This window comes from Balaenoptera physalus (assembly GCF_965194825.1).
Source record: "Balaenoptera physalus genome assembly, chromosome: 1".
NCBI lineage: Eukaryota > Metazoa > Chordata > Mammalia > Artiodactyla > Balaenopteridae > Balaenoptera > Balaenoptera physalus.
Window position 1 is genome coordinate 23,599,987 of NC_138882.1, and position 14,351 is coordinate 23,614,337.

General features: G+C 48.6%; 1 protein-coding gene across 3 annotated transcripts in view; it reads left to right on the forward strand.

Moving 5' to 3' along the window:
- The window catches only part of CNIH3 (cornichon family AMPA receptor auxiliary protein 3), a 125,010-nt gene extending 111,178 nt beyond the window's left edge, over nt 1–13,832 (forward strand). For 2 of the 3 annotated variants that reach the window (XM_082427898.1, XM_082427897.1), the window contains exons 4-6: nt 221–333; nt 4,513–4,656; nt 8,793–13,832. In XM_082427898.1, the coding sequence (XP_082284024.1) occupies nt 221–333; nt 4,513–4,656; nt 8,793–8,820 (285 nt within the window). In that variant the 3' untranslated portion in view covers nt 8,821–13,832. Of the gene's footprint in view, nt 1–195; nt 1,085–4,512; nt 4,657–8,792 lie in introns of those variants that run through there. The other variant, XM_082427896.1, reaches the window with a different exon arrangement.
- The last annotated feature ends 519 nt before the right edge of the window (nt 13,833–14,351 follow it).

The following is a 14,351-nucleotide window of genomic DNA, read 5'->3' on the forward strand; positions in this document are numbered from 1 at the left end:
TTGGGTTGGGTATAAAGCATGGCTCCGGTACCTTAAAGAGGAGAACTTACCAGAAACGGGTCACAGTCCAGGGGCAGTGACTCTGTGATGCTGCGGGGAGGACCTCTGTGTCACCAGCATGTCAGAGGAAGTGTCCAGGCAGGCGGACGTCAGCCGCTATAGATGCAGGAGTGACTTTTCCTCCCTCTAACGCAGGCCTGTGTCTCTGCTCCCTCTTCAGCTGGTGCTGCCAGAATACTCCATCCACAGCCTCTTCTGCATCATGTTCCTGTGTGCTCAGGAGTGGCTCACCCTGGGGCTGAATGTCCCTCTACTTTTCTATCACTTCTGGAGGTAAGTCTGCTTGGGACTGCCCTGTCCTTCCCCTTTTCTGCTTGGTCAGCCTGCCCTCCAGAGACAATGTCCCACCAGATGGACCAGCCACTTAGTGCCTTCCTCTCATCCCTTCCCTTGGTGACCCTTTCCTCAAAGCCTCCTTTGCAAGCTGCTCTCAGACAATAATTCAGTAAGGGAAGACCCTTCCTGTAGGTTCCACTAACCACAGCCTCAACTCTCACAGATCAGCGTTAAAGGCAGCTAGAGCATTATTCACAATAGCCGCACAGTAGAAACAACCCAAATGTTCATCAGAAGATGAATGGATAAACACAATGTGGTATATCCTTTCGATGGAGTCTTATTGGGCAATAAAAAGCAATAAAGTATTTGGGCAATAAAAAGCAATAAATATTGATACACACTACAACGTGGGTGAAGCCTGAAAAAATTACAAGTGAAAGAAGCCGGTCACAAAAGACCATTTATATGCAATGTCCAGAATAGGCAAATCTGTAGAGACAGAAAGTAGATTGGTGATTGCTAGGGGCTGGAAGGGAGAGGGAGTGAGGTGCGACTACACTGTTTTCTTTTGAAAGGGTTGAAAATGTTCTGAAATTGGATACTGGTGGTGGTTGTACAACTCTATGAATATACGAAAAACTGCTGAATTGTATACTTTTAAAAGGTGAATTTTTTTGACAGATGAATTATATCTTAATAAAAATAGCCTACCTACCATATGGGCTGGATTTTCTGGGACTGTTCTGATTTTAAATCTCTTCCCTGCTAAGACCGTGCATCAGATCACGTGATTTGGGTAAAAGAGAGTCACCGTGTGGGTATATAGGAGGCAGGGAGGGGGAATACGAAAGTAGTCAAGAATGCACATGTGCAGATAAATTAACCACACTTTCCCCTCATCCCCCAAACATTTAATCATTGTCATTACAGCATACAATATAGCCTGTATTTAGTCACATCTAGAACATTCACCCCTTCATTTAGCTAACATATGGAACACATACTACATGCCAGACACTATGCGGGATTCCAAGATGAATGCAAAATATAATTGTTACCCCCAAGGAATATATACCCTAGCGGGAGAGGGAAATCGATTCTTACCAGATATATAAGGAACATAGGTAGGAGTGTAGAGAAATGGAAGTGTGACACTGGGGAATCTGGAAAAGCACATTCGAGGTTAAGGGACTAGCCTGCTCAGATGTAAGAAAGCACCTGGTGTGTCTGGGGAACAGTGATTGCTCAGTGTGCTTGGATGTGGGGTTCTCAGACAGAAGGGAGCAGAGATGGGGTTGACAGCTGGGGATCAGGTATGGAGGGTCTGAAATGATTTGATAGGAAGTTGGAGTTAATTTATTCTGTAGGAAAGGGATACCTCTCAGAAGTTTTGAGGAGGAAAATGGCAGTGCCTGATCCGATTTTTAGGAAGGTGACCCTGACAGCCGTGGGAAGGCTGGGTTGGAGGGTGAAATTTTGAGGATGAAATCCAGTTAGGAAGTTCTGATGAAATTCCAGGTGGAGAGACTGGAGGCTTGAAGTTGGAAGCTGGAATGGAGAGAGAAGGAGAGGGTTTGGAGGGGTAAACTGGACATGCCTTGGCCAGTAATTGGATGCAGGAGGTGAGGGAGAGGGAATCTCTAGGCTGGGTGGCTGGGAGGTGACCAAGAGCAGGACGCAGGTTGAGGGAGGAAATAAGATGATTCAGTTACATAACGAAGTCCTTCTATGTAAAGGTAACCTACTAAAATCTGAATTTAGAGAGAAGTCAAATAGAAACATAATGGTGTTGAAATGTATCGCCTACCCACTCAGAGACTTTCCATGCCTACCTCCTCTGGTATACACAACAAACAGGTGCTTTGGGGTTGCCTCTCCCTGTTTTACACACAGGTCACAGAGACTCACAAAGGTTACGTCATGGCCCAGAATCACTCAGCTGGGATATGGCAGGGCCACCTCTCTGTGGATCACAGGCCGTGTCCTTGTCACCTAGGGGCTGGCTCTTCTCCTTCTAAAAGGAATTTATCCCAAGGTCCTTCAAATAGTGTGTTGTCAATCCAAGGTATCAGAAATGTGGTTAATTTACAGAACTTTGATTGGTACACTGCTTCTTAGGGCTATCACTCCTCCAAAAGGGAGGGCGGGAGAGCCAGCCGCGTCCTTACACTTGGAACGTTTCCGTGTAAAAGAAGGGAGTGACTGCAGTCTCCTTGCCAGTAGGGAGCTTGTCTTACTTTCTTGAATCCCTGACAGGGTCTAGCCTAGTTCTGGCAATTCGTTAAGTACTCAGAAAATGAAAGAAAAAGGAGTGAGGAGGGCAAGTGTCCTTTAAAAAATAAGAGTCCTGATTTCCCTGGTGGTCCAGTGGTTAAGACTCAGCGCTTCTACTGCAGGGGGCGCGGGTTCAATCCCTGGTCTGAATGCTGCGCGGTGCGGCCACAAAAAAAAAAAAAAAAAGAAGAAGAAGAAAAGAAAAAATAAAAATCAGAGTCCTTGAAACCCCTCTATTTCATTTCCGCTTCCCCCTCCTTTCCAAAGGTCCAGCCCAGCGATGTTTCTAGTGCAGATAAAGCCCCCTCTGCCCTAGCTCCCAGTTTGCTTAAATACAAGTAGAACTGCAGAACTTTTGTTCAGTACCTGTTCTTGGAGATTTTTTGGACCCATCACCTCACACAATTGTCACAACAGCCCTTTGGAGTAGGCAGTTTCAGTCCCATATTGCAGATGAGAAAGTTGAGGCTCAGAGAGGTTAACAGTTGACCTGAGGAATCTCAGTCTGGTGACGGGTGGGCCTCAGGGCCCTGGCTCTGTCCACTGAGCCACTCCGCCACCCTGCCACCCCTTCCTCCACTTAATGAGGCCTCCTGGGAACAAGGGCACAGCAAAAGCAAATAGGTTGTGAAATCTGCTCCTGGGCAGAGGAGAGGTGAGTGGCCTGGAGGGCTGTGAGCTGGCAGATGTCATTGAATCTGGCTTGCGATTTCCTCTCTGCATAGTGTGGATGACAGATAATGTCAGTGCAATCCTTTGAAGCAGATGAAGAGGGAACTGAAATACCAGCTCCGTGAGTTGCTACGTTACAGGGATGCTCTTCAAAGCCGATGTGATTAAGCCCGTCAGACCACTCGTCTGGTCCTCGCTCTCACTCGAGGACCACGGCCTGTCCCAGAGCCTCACAGGAGCCATTAATTTGCACCCGGCCTCCTGATTCCATTACCAGACTGACAAAAGGAACAGCCCGCTGCGCGATTTCAGCTGCACTTTGTTCTCCGGCTTTGAATGAGACCCTGGCTGAGGCCCTGGGGGCAGCGATCTGGTGAGGGCCAGTGGGCCGGCCTCAGGGGCAGGACTTGCCTCCTGCCTGACCACTTCCCAAGGTCTCACACAGCTCAGCGGGAGAGTTTCTCTCCTTCCGGGAGCAAGGCCAGTTCACGTTGAGCTGTGGTGATGTTTGGAAGAAGGCGAAGTCTGCATTCACCTCTCTCCTCCCACTGCTCTTTGGTTTACCCAGTTTCCCTCGGGGGCTGCTCTCTCCCCGCGATGGCCAATATTCTGTTTGCTGTTCTGGGTCCTTCCATCAAGAAGAAAATTACCTGTAAACTACTCCACACTCAAGTGGGAATAGGATGTCCCTCCCAGAGTATTCAGGATTTGAAAAGGGAGTCTGGGAGGAGGATAACCCAAAAGTAATTAATGTTTAATCCAAATAATTAACGTTCATGGTAGAGTTGTGGTACAGCGACACTAGGCAGCGGATATGCAACTGACATCAACCCGCGCCTGTGCCCCTACTGGCGACCCAGGTCCATACACATCGTGGACCTCCCTCTGCTGCCCCCTCACCCCACCAACCCACATCCCTGGAGAAAGGAGGCTCTTCCTGGTGTCTCCCAGGTACCACCAGGGGACACGTTTTCCTTCTGTCAGAGCAGCTGTGTGTGAGGTGGATCGGAGTATTTGGGCATTACTACCTGCTAGAAGACAGTGGCTGAGCCACTTTTTAGCAGTGCCTGGGCTGTAATTTGGGCAGTGATTCTGGCAGAAGGCAGACAGCTGCTTAGCAGAGACTCCTCGGATTGGAAGTCTGGCATCAGGGGACTCAGCCCAGACGACTTCAGATGTCCTGTCCAAGCCTCAGAGCCGATGACGCCGTGCGCTCTTTCTCTGCAGGTACTTCCACTGTCCGGCAGATAGCTCCGAATTAGCCTACGACCCGCCGGTGGTCATGAACGCAGACACCTTGAGTTACTGTCAGAAGGAGGCCTGGTGTAAGCTGGCCTTCTATCTCCTCTCCTTCTTCTACTACCTTTACTGGTGAGTTTCTGCCCGTCCTGGTGGGTTTGACTCCTGCAGCAAATGGAGAAAATTTCAGGCTTTTGCAGGTGGGAGTCGCAGCCTGTCCAGGATGCTGCCAGCCACCTAACTGGTTCAGGAGCAAGAGCTTCTGTGTAAAGGAGTGGGAGGGGCGGAAGGTCCTGCCGGAGGCCTCGCTGGCTGACAGGAAAATCCTTTGGGCTACACAGTGAACACACATTCTGCCAACCCCTCTTAGGAGATTATTGGTGAAGTGCACTTGGTGACTTCTTCTCCATGCATGGGGCTCCCTGCCCCCAGCACCTCCACAGCTCAGACACTCAGGTCACCTGTGGCCCCGGATACATAGCCTCATTGCCCCCTAGTCTGTGTGAAAGCATTCTTGGGGACCACAACAGAGACCCCCAGTGGCAGTCAATGCTTCACAAATGGGCATGTTGGGCCATTAAGTGCTTATACTTACAATTCTCCTAATATTATGTAATACCATTCTAATTAAATAAAACATGCTGGCTTTGTAATTCTGTGTCAGGAACCTCCCCTCTTTTCACCTCTTTATTCGGAACATCCTAACTAAGCAGATAGCTATAAACAGACTGTCTCGTGGTTTGATACCCCAGACAGTGTCTTTTCTGAAAATGTCTCCTCCTCCTTCCTGTTCCTCTTTGGGCTCATCTCTGGGGTGTCTCACCTGTCACCTTGCTCTCCTGTCGCTACCTGCACCACACCATGATATCTCCAGGTACCCCAGCACTGTCTCCAAAGTGGCCGGGTGGCCAGTAGCCGGGTGAGGAAGAGGAGGGTGGGGGTGTTAGACTCCAAGGCTGCCTCAGGGTTCAGGTTACGCTGGGGCAGCATGGGAAGCAGCTGCATTTATCCAGCATTTAAAAAGAGCCATTCTTCGAGCAAAGAGCTCGATATGTATTGCTCAGTGTATGAGCTAAAGGCTATCATTATCGGCATGTTAACAATGAGGAAACCTCATCTGAGACGTTAGATAATTTTCCCATGGTCACAGCTCATAGTGAGACAGCGAGAAGTCCCTCTCAGGTCCTATCCCAAAGATTGAGCTCTTAACTGCTGGCTGTCTTAGGAGACCTCTAGAAAAGTCTTTATCGAAGTGTGGTCTTTGGACCTCCTGCATCAGAATTGGGGTGAGGAGGGTATGCTTCTTAACCATGCAGATTCCTGGGCTTAGATCTGCTGATTCAGAATTTTGGGGCTAAGCATCACTCTGGAGTTGCTGCTTGGGTCCACCTCGTCTCCCCTCTGCATCCCCGGGGTCCAGAAGACTCAGACGCCCTGAGTCTTCTCCTATAACCCTCAGGGCTGTAACTTCCTCTGGAATAATTCAGCCCTGGAGGTTATTTGGAATATTCTACCACATTCTTGTTGGAGTCAAGGGTTGGTTCAGGCTCGGGGTGACCCCTTCCCTCCTCTTCCTGGATGGAGTGTCCTGGGACAATGCCTGCTTCAATCTGCAAGGAGCCTGAGGGTCTCCGAAGCCTCTCTGGAGCTTTCCGAGGTGCCCAGCAGATTGGCCCAAGTCTCCCTGACCTAAGTCTGAACTCTCTAGTAACTACAGCTTGCTCAGGCTGCTTCCTGTCATGGGCAACCCTCATGGGCTTAGCGATTTGGCAGCTTGGGCTAACAAGGTGGTTCACTTTCTTCCCTGGAGTGTGCCCAGCCTCTCTGCGGGGCTGCACACAGTTCCTCTGCTGAGTCGTAGGCTGAGGCGCCTGACCCCAGAGACAGCGTTGTCCCTCCTCAAAGCCAGCAGAATGCGGGCAGTGCTTTCCCTGGCTCCTGCCCCGTTAGCCTGGGATCCTCTTTAGTCTGGGCGGAGACCGAGGCAGATCAAGCTTCCTCATTTCAGTTTTGTTGCAGCATCTGCTGGAGCCTAAGGCGCTGGAGGGAACAGGGCATAGGAGTCACAGGAATCTACAGATAGAGAGCTACTCTGCTGTCTGTCTGCTGGGCTGTGGCGGCCATAGTGGGGCTCCTGCCCGTTAGATGGCTGTGATCGTCCTGTAACTGATTACGTTCCAAGCATTCTGTTCAGTTTGGCACTGCCTTTATGTTACATGTGTTCATTACTTTGTTTCCAAAGCAAAATGGGTATCAATTGCTCCTCCCGCCTCACTGGGACCGTGGGTGGCAACCAGGGTTCTGCCTTCTTTGTTGAACCTGACCTCTTGGAGCTCTTCAGGGCTGCTCAAAGACCCTGTTTCTCCCACCTCAGGGGCTCCCAGCCCCTTAGATCCAGGCTTGTGGAGAGCCAGGACTGTCAGCCCAGGCCACTCTTATAGGGACGGAAGGGGACCCACGTGCATGGAGAGCTGCCTCCGAGCTGAGCACAATGACAGAGACTCAAGTGACAGCAGCTGGGAACCCTATAAAGGTGGGGTTTGTGTTTTACCGTTTGATGTTCCTGAGGGGTTCCTAAGGACCTCATGGAGATTAAGAAATGTGTCCGAGGTCCTAGCGGATAGTTAGCAAAGTATCCGGCCCCGGATTCTGGGCTCTCTTCCCACTGTGCTGTGCGAACCATCCCAGCATCCAGCGCCACCCGCTTCTCAGGTTGCCTTGTGGACCAGGAGACGTTTGCAGGTTACATGGGATGGGGATTACTTAATACTAATACTGATGCTAATATTAAAACTAAAAATAATAGAAGCTGGTTAGTCTAGTGTGGATTCTGCCTGCTCAATATAAAGATCTTTTCAAATCAAGGATGTAAACCAGGATGATATTATCTACCTACGTAGTACCACCCTCCTATCCATTTACTCTGCATCATGCCTGCGTCCCCTCATGTTCATTTCTCTCACTCAAATTAGGTTATTTATGGTTGTCTTGATGGCAGAGGCCTCAACTGTTTCATTCCCCTCTGTATCTGCAGTGCCCTGGCCAGCACCCGGCACATAGTAGGTGCTCACTAAACCCTTGTTATCGCTACAGCTTAGCCGTACACTCCCTCGAGGCAGGGGCTGCACACTCGCCATTGTTTCCCAGCACCAAGAATGGCACCTGGCCCGCAGGAGGCGCTCAATAAATATTGCATGAATGAGGGAAATGAAAGTGAGTAGACAAATACGGTGAAGCTCCGTGTTACAATGGAAAGAGCACTGGCTTTGGTGTTGGGACACGGCTCCTAGCCTTGCTGTGTGACCTTGACCAATCCACTTTTCAGCTGACCCCCATACTTCCCCATGTTGAATAAGACCCCTCTAGCACCAGGCCTGGCCAGTGAGGCTCTATGTACATGAGGTGCATCAAGTTCTCAAAGGCAGAACTTCAGCTACGCGGAGGGGCTTGTCCGGGCTTCGCAGCTGGAGAGGGTGAGAAGTAGAACACTTTAGTTTCTCGCCTTTGGTTTTGTTTCTTAGATTATCCTTTCTTCTCTCTATATTGTGAAAAGGTGGTTGTTTTTCTTCCTGCCAAATGGATAGAGTGTATATTTTGGTGTGGAACATTCTTCATTGCTGCAGAATTAGCCTGCAGCCCTTTCTAAGAGCACAGGGATGCGTGACCCCCTCCTTGGTGGTGCTGGAGCTCCACCTTAGGACACAGGCTCTTAATGCATGTTTAATGCCTGGGCTCTGTTAGGAAAAGTAGGGCCAGGAGCTACCCAATTAAGAATTCATCCAGTTTGTGTGCCCAGAGGGCCTGTGTTCACACAAAAGTCCTTGCAATAGTGACAATGATCATTTCCCTAGCGCTGCCATATCATCCACCATAATCTGGGAGCCCCTGGGCACAGCCATCACATACGCATGTGGCAGCTGGTGGCATAAAGAATCCACTGCACCCCTCCCACCCCTGGGGACCTGCCCTGCGATTGCAGGAAAGAGGAATAACGGCCACGATAATCATCCTGATGAGAATAATGATAGGCACTCAGAGCAATCACCTCTCTCATCCAAGGAACACGGTATGGTCTCGTAACAACGTTTAGTCCAACATTGTGGGAAGTAGCAGGGGGAAGAGTCCAGGGAGTAGATAAGATGCTCTCGTGACAGGAATGAGAAAGAAGCAAGGGGTCTGGCTTTTGGAAGGTGCCTCTTTTGAGGGCCGTCTGAGGTCTTTTGTGGGCTCCCACTAATGCCTTCTTTTCCTCTTCTTTCTGCATCCAGCATGATCTACACTTTAGTGAGCTCTTAACTCAAAGACCACGCACATCCTCAGAGACTGGGATGGGAGAGGCCCGAGGCTGCGCAGTCCACTTCTGCTGGTGATGGGAGAAGGGACCGGTGTGGGGATGTGACAGACAGAGACGGGCAGACACTCTGAATCGGGAGCCGGAAGCATGCAGCAGCCAGCGGCCGAGTGCGCACGTGTTGTCACCCTGTGTATCAGTCCTTGGCGTTCACACCCCACACTCGGGCTGTAGATCCCTTCTGAGCAGCGGGGGCACGAGGGGTGATGAAACACGAAACCTCTTCTGAGCGAGAATTGCTGCTTCCTGAATCCACTTTATTGAATGGCTCCCTGAAGTTCACACTGCGTTCCTGGGCCGCGGGCGTGGAGGCTGGATGGCTGGCAGGTGCCTGCTAAGGAACGGCGTGACCCAGGGTCAAGGCTGTATCTGTGGGACTGATTGAGGTCCTCAAGGACGTCACTGGGCTACCTGAGACTCTCGTGTTTCTTCCAAGCCCTGGCCACACCCTTCACTTCAATGGGAGGGGCCTGGAAGGTGTGCAGATTTGCCTTGGGCGATAACCAGCCCTGAGCCTGCAGGGCTGTCTATTTTCCTGCTCTGCTTTGTAAGAGCCCAGCTTAGGATGTTTGTTAGTGACATCACAAGCTGAGTTTGGGACAGTATGTTGGTAAAGAGTTATGGCCAAAGTCAGGGCTGGGAGGTGGTGAGATGGGAAGGGGGGAATCATAGGAAAAAATGATTTTTTAAAACACTGATGACATGTTCAAGGTGTTAATTCTTCACACCACAAACTGTATTCTTCTGTTGTCATCCCAAACTATCACAGAGTCGCCGAATGCTAATCAATTGGTCAACACTAGTCAAAGCTACTGACTTTTAAGGCTCCCAAAACAATTCTGAGGCCAGAAGAAGCTGGAGTGGCAGCTCTGTACTGTGGGCATCCGGCAGCCGAGAAGTGAGACAACATAATTATAGCTTCATTTATGATGCTGCATCATTCGTGCTGTTCGGTTCAACACAAGGACATTAGCTCATTTAGAATTTTCCATTCGACATTCTCTCCTTTTTGGGTAGGAGTTGTACTCGGGGGTTGTAAATAATGACAAGGCTGAGATTTTTATTATGTTTAAATTGGGCACCATGATTTTGACCTTATTCCCCAAACTTCCCTTCTTTTCTTCTGTTTGACATACACAGGCTATTTATACATATACCAGCTTCCACCTGAAGTCCGTGACTCAGGTTTATGAATGGTGTTTGTGTAACACGTGTGCTGTGTTTAAAACGCAGCGACCACTTGAGTGTCTCGCCTAGCTGGCTGTCTCATTTAAACGCATTACAGGCTGGCTTCATCTCCATATGGATGGTAGACTGGTAGGAGGACAAAGAGAAGTTTCAAAAAAGCATTTTCCTTCTAAAACTTCTACCGAAAACAAAATGTAGAACTTCTGCTCTGAGGTTGAAGGTATGGAACCGGAGGATTCAAGGCAATATTTTTGGGGAGCAGGCTTCCCCTTGGCCGATACCCATCGTCCTGTCCGAGCAACTGTGGTTGCAGTGGATAGTTTCCTTTAGGGCTGGTTGGCTCTGTCTCTGACTCCATTCCTGAGACAACCAGCCACCTTCATCCAGAGAAATCAGCCCTGGGTTCCAGGCTGCAGGCAGCAAATCTAACCCCACCGCCATCTTGCAAATGCAACTGAAGTCAGAGGGTAAATGGTCCATGTTACTTCACACCACGGAGCTGTTGTTTGTTTTTATACTTTGCCTCCTTCCAAAAAGATTGGAAGTGGCTTATAATAGCAGGCACAAGTATGCAAAGACTGTTAACATGGAAATAGGAAATCCAAACTTAAAAAGGAGGAGGACACAGAGATACTGACTTCCTGAGGTACTCTATTTACTGGGATTGAGCATAAATTTGATATCATTTCTCTTAACAGTAAATAATAGCAATTCATATTTACCCAGCGCTTTTCAGATTGCTTTTGCATCTCATTTGACTTTCCTCACCATCCTATGAAGTTGATACTATTCTTTTTCTCATTTTCTAAGTGAGGAAGCTGAGGTTCAGAGAGGGTAAGTGAGTTACCTATAGTCACACAGCAGTCCCAGACCTGCCTTTGAGCCCAGATTGTCTGACCTTAAAAACCCCATGTTCTTCCGTTTTAAACAGAGCACACGTGTTACACAAACACCATTCATAGACCTGAGTTACAGACTTCAGATGGAAGCTGGTACACTGAAGAGCTGACAGAGTAGCTTAGGGTTCTGTTAAGGTTTGATTAGCATTAACTTTTTGAGAGAAAGAGAGTATTTTAAAAAGAGAGTTATAGGGAAAGTATATCTTCCTTCATGTGCTAGCCTCAGTCTTGCTTTATTGTGGGAGGTTCTTCTCTAAGGCGGTCCTCTAAAAGCTTTAAAGGCATCAAGTGTCTCTTGGGCAGTTATGTTTATGACGGAGAAACATCCAAATATTTCTCTCCCACGAGTTGTGACTGGGAAATAATCCCAGTGGTTGTTGGGAGTTTGAGCCAATTTTCAATTGCTGGGAGAAGCTAATTATGACGATAAGAATCAGAGTAATACGCACAGTTGGTGGAGCCGTGTTGTGTACCAGGATTTATGCCAGGACCTCTTCCAACTCTCACAGTGATCCTACAAGGCAGGTTGCATATTCTCACCCTCAGTTTACAGGTCAGGAAAACAGGGAGGCTCAGGACGGATGAGTCTTCCCTGGGTGAATCAGCCAGACCAGAGCTTGAGGCTACAAATAAATGGCCAAATAAAAACAATAGCTAAAATTCAGGTGTTGGGCATTATTCTATATGTTTTGTGTGCTTTTGTCTGATCCCCATAACAATACCATGACGTCGATATTATCTCTGCTTTATAGATAAAGAAAGTCCCAGAAGATGAGTTACTTGCAGAGACCCAAAGCTAGTAAGGGGTGCGTATAGAGCTACAGCTGGAATTTAACCCCAGGTCTGCCTCTTCACACATAATTTTTCCTTCGTGGATATCTTTGTTGCTCATTGTTTGTCCCACAGAAATGACCGAAGGGAGGAAGGGGAGTGAAGCAGGAGAAACAGCACCCTGGATAAATCACAAAGTGAATATTACCCTTGGGTGATGGAGAGCTCGTCCTACCAAGCATGTATGTGGGCATCAAGGAGAGGGGGGGCACACATATTATGTGAGGGTGGCATTGGTGGCCTGGTTCCCATTGCCTTAGGGAGGCAGAGTGGCTAGGCTTGGCATGGCTTTGCCCGAAGGGTCAGAGTGGAATCGGGGGGGGGGGCGCTAAATTTACTTTTCACTTCATTAATGAAGTGAATGATGGCACCCACTGCTCTGACTTGCTATAAAGATTAAATGAGTTCACATTTGCAGAGAACTTAGGAGAGCGCCCTCACATGGTAAGCACTAACTCTTTGTAGGAGGTGAATCTTCCTCGCCATACTTCTTCTGCCCGGTGCCCACCCAGGGCAAGGTCCTCTGTTGGGAGGGAAGTCACCTGGCCATGTGGGAAGGGAGTGAAGACCCTGGACCCTGCTACCCTCCTGATGTTTTCATCTGTAGTGTCCTGAGTGGAGGTCATGCTGGGACATGGCACCTCTTTTCAATGCCATGTTCTCTGGCCAATCATGATAACAACTGCTGTTGAGTACTTGCCCTATGCCAGGTGCTGTGCAAAGCACTTGACATGCAAGGTCTCATTTAATCCCCACAGCAATGCTATGAGGTAGGCACTCTTCCTGTCTCCAATGTATAGTTGAAAAGCTAAAGCTTATAGAGGTTAAACAAATGAGCAAATGTCACAATTCCTTGGAAGTCATGGAGCCGAGACTCCAGCCGAAGTCTAGCCTTGACTATTTGTTCATTCCTGTAAGGGAGGGCAATGGGATGTGAGAAAGAGTAGAAAAGGGGACGGAGAAGGGAGAACAGGAGAGGCACTGCCGGGAAGTGTGGGTTTGCTCACCTCACAGGTTTCACAGCAAGCAAGTCCCCGTAAATGACTTTGTAATCAGAAGCATTTGTGCTATGGGATCTCGTACAAGCTTCTTAAACTTTCTGAGACTCAGCTTTCCCATCTGTAAAATGGGAGGTAATAATACCTCCATTTGAGTGAGGCTGTGATAAAGTGATTATGTACATAGAGTTTGTACAGAGAGCCTGTCTCGTACTGGATGCTCAGCAGATCTTGGGCCTTAGAGCTCTGCTCCACTCCCCCTCCCTTCACAGAGTTGAAGGGAGGATTATGTCGCATAAAATGGTAAAACGCTTCTCATAGTAGCACATGGCAAGATTCAATGAATCTTAGCTTCCTTCCTCCCCTCCCTCCATCCTGGGGGCGGACATGGGTAACAGAGCTCAGCCCTCTCAAGCAAATCTCCCCTCTGCTTCCTATTTTTAGGCTTGGTAATTGCACCAATGTTGAATAAAATTGTCACGGTTATGACAGTTTTGTTCTCCTACGTAAGAGAGAATGCAGCCAGCAAAATGCTTTGACAACAATTAATTGCACTCACGCTGTGTCATTGCACAGATCCGTTTCATAACCTTCTCTTTTCTTGGACTTGGGCTGCTCTATTCCAAACCATGCTCTGGTAAATGAAGTTTAGATCTCAAAGCTGCCTCTGCTGCCGAGCCTTAGGCAGAAGGCTGTCATCACTGTAGGTGTTTGAGGAGGCATCTTGGAACGTGCCCCGTGACTTGCCTCATCCAGGCAGAGGGAAGCGTGAGCCGAGCAGAGAAGTGATTCTTCAGGACACAGCCAGGCGTTTCTAGGGAAAGATGGGAAAGGTTTTTGCTTCATCCTGCCCACATTTTCTTCCTCCTCAGCTAGTAGTGTGCTTGAGCTGGCTCATACAGGCTTATGAGAGCCAATCATTAAATTTTGCTAAATGGGATTTTTGCAAAATGGTTGTTAAACACAGCTATTATTAAAACCGGTTATGTAAGCTTACAATTATATTAATTAAATTAAACAAAGATAAATGTATAGTCGAAAGTCATCACCTCCTAATTATTTTATTACGTTTTGCTGTTATCTATGCTCTTGAGGTTATGTCTATTGTATCTATGGTGGAAACTCTGCATAACAGTGCCCTACTGTGCACTTCCTCCCATCTTTATGTTCAGTGATGTCCCATTAATAGCTTGAAATCGGCCATGCTGGGAGTATTTACACCACAGAAAATGGCAAATGCTACAGATGAAGCCCCTCCCTCTCCTTTACTCTCCCCTCCTGGTGCTAGTTGTTAAACATTTACTAGTACACCTTGTTCACGTTTACCAGTAAACACTGTTCCCAGCTCTGGCACACTGTCGGGCTACACTGGGAGCCGGTGACCAGAGTGGCACCTGGGACCAGTACCCCTGAAGGCTTGGGCACCAGAACCCATTGTTCACCACCCTGAAGGAGCCACTGCCATCGTGGCCAGAACTGCCACCTACCCACAGCAGTGACGCCAGCAGTACTGCCACTTAAGCTCTTTTGGTCCCCTAGAGGTGATAGGAAAGGAGACTT